Source organism: Buceros rhinoceros, unplaced genomic scaffold (assembly GCF_000710305.1).
Source record: "Buceros rhinoceros silvestris isolate BGI_N320 unplaced genomic scaffold, ASM71030v1 scaffold19534, whole genome shotgun sequence".
Classification (NCBI taxonomy): domain Eukaryota; kingdom Metazoa; phylum Chordata; class Aves; order Bucerotiformes; family Bucerotidae; genus Buceros; species Buceros rhinoceros.
This window is the reverse complement of record NW_010407954.1, coordinates 6570-13299: the sequence shown is the minus strand read 5'-3', so window position 1 is coordinate 13299 and position 6730 is coordinate 6570. Positions and strand designations below refer to the sequence as shown.

The 6730-nt window shown below is 52.7% G+C and overlaps 1 protein-coding gene across 1 annotated transcript in view; it reads left to right on the top strand.

The window, feature by feature from the left end:
• SYT13 (synaptotagmin XIII) overlaps positions 1-5117 on the top strand; it is a gene marked incomplete at its 5' end in the record, with an annotated part of 8054 nt that extends 2937 nt beyond the window's left edge. Inside the window, 3 exons of the mRNA XM_010134712.1 lie at positions 392-705; positions 4236-4365; positions 4637-5117. Coding sequence (XP_010133014.1) covers positions 392-705; positions 4236-4365; positions 4637-4941 — 749 coding nt within the window. The remainder of the gene's footprint in view (positions 1-391; positions 706-4235; positions 4366-4636) is intronic.
• Positions 5118-6730: the final 1613 nt, after the last annotated feature.

Here is a 6730-nt window from a genome sequence, read left to right as displayed (position 1 = left end):
CTGCGTGGGGCCGCTGCCATCAGCCAGCCCACAGCTCCCGTCCAGTGTGGACACCCACACCTGCCACCCTGGCTCTCCTGCAAGCTCCCCGTGGCCTCCCGGGCAGGATCCCCCAAGATCCTGCTCCCCAAGAAACCAGGGGAGTCCTGTGAACTGTGGGACCTGCTGCCTCTGTCCTTGGGCTGGCTGCAGCAAGGACTCTGCGTTTTCCCACAAAGCCGTGGTGCTCCTGAGCCCTTGGAGGCCAGCAGAGCCCTGTGCACGCAGGAGCAGGGACGATGTCTGTGCAGCTCCTTTATTTTATGGCTCTCATGAAATAAGCAGTTTAGCCACAGGTATTTCAGGGCTGTCTCCTGTGACATTCTCCTTACAATCAATCTTTCTTTTCCAGCTATGCACGGCAGAGTGAGTGGAGACCAAGATGCAGGCTGCCACTGCTACATCCTGGGCACACTGGCGAGCCAGTCTGGTATTACTGAGGCCCAGACAGAGCTGAAGAAGAAGGTGCTTCACACCCTCTGGGAGGAGGTCCTGCGGTTCCCATTAACGGAGGAGGAGGTGCCGGAGGGGACACTGACTCTCACCCTGAGGAACTGCGACAAGTTCTCCAGACACAGCATTGTGGGGGAGCTCAACCTGAGCCTGGCTGACATGCAGGGGTCCTTCGGGACGGCCCGGTGGGAAAGGCTAAAGACCCCAGAGAAGGTATGGACGCAGCTTGGTCAGTAGTCCAGAAACTCTAAAGATTAGTTGTTGGGATGAGAGCTCTCTTCCAAGACAGCTCCATGTCAGTGGGTGGGTTTATTTTTTGGAGCCAGGTTTAGAGGTGATGTGTGATGGCAGAGGTCCCTCAGCACGGCTCTGTGTGGTCTGTAGCTCTCCCTTTCAGAAGGCAATCAAAGGCCCATCAGCCCAGCCCTCCCACCTACAGCTCCTGGCAGTCAAATGTGTCAAACCCGCCCTCCTCCTCCCTCACTTACATGACAATCTGACGCTGGTATCTGTAATTCAGAGCCTGTGTCTAGAAGAAGGACGTGAGTTTCTGTGGATTAGCGATGCAGGAGCGTGGTGGCAGCAGCTGGAATACCAGAGCGCTCACAGAGCAGGAGCAGGGGCTCTGCCGAGCTGGGGCGGGTGGTGACACCCCAGGGAGCCTTCAGCTGGGAGCTGAAACGTTGCCCTGAAGACTGCTTATCCTTCCTGGGATCACTCCAGCAGAACTGTTCATTTGATCCCTCATGGCATTGTGCTGGTTTTCTGAAAGGTGAAGAGCTCCCCTCTCTTCCTTCCCCACTCCTTCCCAGCTGCACAGACAGGGAAGATGGAGCGAAGGACCCCAGCAGCGCTTGAAGAAGGTACAGGGGGTGCCTCGTGCACTCACTTCTTGCACATTTCCTCAGGAGCCTTTTCCCTGCCATGAACTAGCTCGTTCCTCCGGCAGCAGCAGGACTCACCCGCACGTCAGCAGGGCCATGCTGGTGTTGGTACAGGAACCTGTGGTACGCTGGCACAGGGTGAGGAATGCAAACCACCACCAGCACTGCTGCTAAGGGGCTGGAATAAATCATCGCCTGTCCCCGACAGGGGTGAGGGCTCTCCACCCAGCTGGCCAGACACAGAGTTAGCATTTCTCATCTCCCATAACGCTAATGGGGCCGATCACCACATGAATGCTAACAGGGCTGGCGGCTCTGAAGAGCTGCTGACAGAGAGAGAGGTGGCAAGAGGGCTGTCTAAATCAGTTTAATAAACTTGGAGCACAAAGCTAAATATTTTCCTAATAGCTGTGAATTGGTATGGGTTCCTGGTCTGCTGCTGTAAAAAGAGAAGTCCAAAAGAAAGGGCTCTAACATAATGATTTAAATTCCTTCTCCGAGATAGATGGAGCCCCCGGCACTGCTCCCCATTCTGCTGTAGCACCTGCTCTGGGAGCAGTACCCAGGGGACCACCCGTTCCCAGCACTGGTGGGTCACAGCGGTCACTCCAGGACAGCTGACAGAGTCTGACAGTGCTGGCTGCTCTGCCTTGGTCCAGCCTCACCATGGAGCACGGGACCAGGGCAGCGCGCACTTCTTCTCCCGGCTGACGGCACAAGGTTAGCGCTAATGGTGCTGCTGAGCAGTGCCCCAGATTTTGCTGAGGATGTGCAGCGAAAACTGAATTTGCGTCATCTGGGACCTGGGAGAGCCAACCATTGCACAGCCGGTTTATGCAGAGCTCCTGAATCATTCATCGAGAACCAGGGCGGGAGGGAGTGAGGAAGCGCTGATCAAAAGAGAGGAGCTATTTCTGACAGCATCCATCCAGGAACAAAGTCACTGGGCTTTGTTTAAAGTCTGACATTTCTGTGAAAAGCCACAAGCTGCAGAAATGTCATTGCTGCCTTCCCGGTAATTCTGCCCCGCAGAAGGGAAGGGAAGGAGCTGGGGGGAGCCCGCGGCTACCCAGGTCCTGTGGTTAGTATTCAGGAATCCGCGCTGCCGGGAGCAATGCGAGGCGCAGGTACTGCAGACCCACACCCTTATCTTGCCTTCCTTCCCTGCCAGGGCTTTGCTAAGGGCAGCGATGACGGGGCTCCTCGCACAGCACCATCCCTGCTGCACACAGAACTCCTCGATGAGCCCCCGACGCTTTTCATCCCTAGTGCTCGGGAAGGAAGCCGAAGCTCTGGGGGTGGTGAGAATTTGCAAGGTAGCAGCACAAAGTGCAAGTTATAAATTTAAGAGAAAAAAACCCCAAACAAATAAACCAAAACTCAGAAGGAAGGGGAAGGAAAAGTACCTCTGGCTTGGTGTCTTCACAAAAGCTCCACCACAGGCCAACCGTGGTAGGTTTTGGGTTCATGTGGGTATAGGCTGGTCAAAATCTCGACAGGAATGTCAGGAGCTGGGGAGCCACCAGCACTGGTGGCTGTGACATGTGTGTGTGTACGGCGCGTGCATTTGCGTGTGTGCCTGCACGTTCACAGAGCCCTGCCCCCCCCGCCCCCCAATCTCCACCGCATCTACCTGCGCCTGGGGCTACAGGAGCCAAATCCTTGCCGAGAGCTACAGAGCTGGACCTGGGAGATGCAGGGGGATAACCGCAGCTGGTGACTTGCCTGGAGGGTGGGTTGTATTGAGGTGGTGTTTGTGTCTGTCCCTCCGTGTACAAACACCCATTCTTCTGCAGAGGACACACAGCCGTTCGAATCTGCCTCTCTTTGGGTTTGGGGGTGTTTTTAAGATCTGCTTAGATTTAGGACAGGATTTATGTCAGTGAAATGCATGTGAGCCCATCCTTGCTGCCTGAGGGCACGACTGAAGGCTTCACCTGGGCTGGTTAGGGATGGGATTGCAGGCTCCCCTGCTAACGGCCTGCCACCTGATGTGTGCAGACAGGTAAGTCGTGCAGAGCAGACGGTGGTGACAGCCCCGCGTTCTGGAGAGTCGATCAGCTCCTGGGGAGCGTACAGGGGCCGGTCCTTGCCTGTTGCAAGTACCTGGGTGAAAACCTCATCTCAGATATTTGTGGCTGACTTAGAAGCATGAGCATGGAGCACGAGAATGGCCTGGAGAAGAGCAGTCCGTCCTGAAGCGTGTAAATCACGCTAAGGAGCCCAAAGGGAGTCTACTGAGTTGACACCGGCTTTCTGGGACTCTTCTGGGTCATTAACCTCACACTAAACCAGATTCCTGTCACAAACTCCTGCACACTGAGTGAATAACCGCTCCCCTTTTGCCCCCTCGCCGCAGGCTGGCAGCTCCACACACACCCGCCTGGGCTTTGCCTCCTTCCCCGAGGGCAGCCATGGCGGGGGTGCTGTGGTCACGTCCCTCTGCTCCCCCTTGGGTGCTTGTCCAGGGCCAGCAGGATGGAAGGGGAGAAAGGTCGGGGGGCAAAGAGGCTGCCATTAATGGGGAGAATGGGATAAAAGAAAAGGGGAAGAAAAGTGTGGTCCCCTGCACTGAATAAATATTCCACTAAAGGCCGGGGTCAGGAAGCAGCTACTCCCCAGGAACAGAAGCAAGCAGTAACTCACAGGATCAGGCCCTTACGAGTGGAGGAGCCCTCTCAGACTTTGCCAGGTTGATTTCCATCCAGTGTAACTGGAAGAGTCTCTCCTGCAAGGACAGGGAGATGACTTTATTGGTCCACCACCTTCCACCCATCACCTTGTGCTATTTAGTGTTCCTAATGTCATGGCCAAGACTGCGCAAAAAAAAAATCACCCTTCCTGTGTGTCCATTTCCAGGAGCCGTCCACGGGCCACGGGGAGGTCCTGCTCTCCATCAGCTACCTGCCAGCAGCTAATCGCCTGCTGGTGGTGATTATTAAGGCTAAAAATCTCCATTCCAAGCAGCTGAAAGATCTACTTGGCAACGGTGAGTAGGATAGCAAGAAAACAGAGACTGTTGTTTCTGCTATTATGTAAACCTAGAAAGAAAGTGGGAAGGGTGCTGTTTGACAGAAAAAAAATAGATGTTTGCCTTAGAAAGCCAAAAAGATTTGAATAATGTCTAAAAAGGGGTAAAACAACCCCCCAAGATGAATGTTTCCTGTGTTGTCTGAGTCTGGTGTCAGCAGTTAAAATTCTCTTGCATTCATTTTATTGCATGATCCTTAATATGGTGCCTCTCTCCATGTCCCATACAGATGTTTCTGTCAAGGTGACGCTGAGGCATCAGTCCCTAAAGCTGAAGAAAAAGCAGACCAAACGTGCAAAACACAAGATCAACCCTGTGTGGAACGAGATGATCATGTTCGAGGTGCCTCATGAGCTCCTGCGCGCCTCCAGCGTGGAGCTGGAAATGCTGAGCCAGGATGGGGCTGGGCAGAGCCACGTGCTCGGCAAGTGCAGCCTGGGCTTGCACGTCACAGGCACGGAGAGGAGCCACTGGGAAGAAATGCTGAAGAACCCCAGGAGACAGATAGCCATGTGGCACCAGCTCCACATGTAGGCTCCTCGTGATTCCCGCCAGCCGGATCTCCCCCGGGCCTCGGAGCCTGGGGCGATGAGCTGCATTTCACCTTCCACCTTCCCCTCCACAAAGTTGCTCAGCACAGCATTCTTCTTGCACCACCTCCTCCGATTTTCCTGCCCCATCTTAGGGAAGGAAACTGTCTGAAAAATGTATTTAAAGGACAATCTTGCACCTAGTCAAGTGGTTCTCTCAAACAAGGGGTTTGGCTGCCTGGATGACTCGAATTAGTTTTATTAGCCAGCCCACTGTCATTTCTGTGAGGTCCCTGTTTCCACAGAGGAGCAGAGAGGAACAAAGGTGTCGTGGAAATGTAAGCCACTCCTTGGCATCTGGCAGTGTCACCCCAGCCACCCGATGCGTGCTGGCTCCACAATCACAGCCACGTGGCAGGTGTTTTGCCAGTCAGGGTTTTTCACAACGCTTCACAAGACTGTGGGAAATGAGGATCACAGAACTAACCCTCCCTGCAGACCCGAAGTATCAGCCTGAAAAAGAGAGAAGTAGTAGAAAAAGATACAGAACTAAGGGAGAGGACAGAGGAGGAGGAGAGTGAGACAGTCGACACCATCATCCTGTGTAGCCTTTGGAGCAAACACTGCCAACAAGAAGTCAGATAATACCTCCCTTGACTTTTGTTTCCTGGAGTTTTTGATACCTTGCATTTAGGATTTGCAAAAGATGCTGAAACTATGATTGTCTGAGGATCCTTTAGCAGAATACCTTTATCTTCTGTGTTTCTACTGTGCCACCCAGCAAGACCCTAAACAGAGACAAAACCTTGTTGTTGATGTTACTTCCAAAAACTTAGACCAAATCTTCCCGCTTACTGCCATCTGTTCTGTTTGGGATTTTCTCTGCTAGAGCATTTCCAATACTCTAATTATTTTCCAGGCAGCATCTAAGACTAGGCAAAACAAGTGGGACCATTTCATACCTTAGCAGCTGATGGATGGTTTTGGTTTGACAGGAGACTATTGCACTCAAAGCCTCACACCAGCATCACTCGAAGACAGCCCTCGAGAACCGCCATGCATTTCATCACTTCCAGACAGAAGGAATTCACTGACCAGACAGTCTCCCCAGGGCTTGGTTTTCTGTGCGCACTTTCAAGACCTGACATGGCTAAAATGTTCCTGTTTACTGTCTTTTTTGTGTGTCTAGATGGACTGCAAGTCTGGCACTGGCAGTGATGATGTTATGACCCCATAAGCACACTGCATGTCCCACCATGTTATTTCAAGGAGTAGACACAGCTTTAAGGGACTTCCATGGGGACAAGGCATCCAAAAAATCTGAAAATTAGTTCATAGTTCATATAGTTCATGGCACTGAAAAACACAGAGAACTTCATACTTGCAGGGTCAGCTTGATCCTCTGGTTAACTCAAAATATTAAGCTAGGCTTTATCTAGTATCCATCCCACTTTGGTGGATTAGTCAGCCAAGTCCCGCAGGTTGTCAGGTGAAGGCTGCCATCCCGTTGGCAAAGGGAAACCACTGGCAGCAGTGGCTGAAAACTGGGTGACGCACCAGGAAGGGCTGTATGAACAGGGGAACGAAGTTCAGCTGGAAGCCTGGCAGTAGCGTGGCTGGGGTTAGTGGTGACACCGTTTAAGTGTCCCAGTGGGTAGCCAATTCTTAGTAGTTCCTATGTTCATGATGTGCCTGTAGACACACCTATAGACCTGGAATCTTTGCTTCCATTGAAGTGCAAAGCTCATTGCAATGTTGCCCTGCTCCACATACCGGTTCCTGGCAGCACTGCC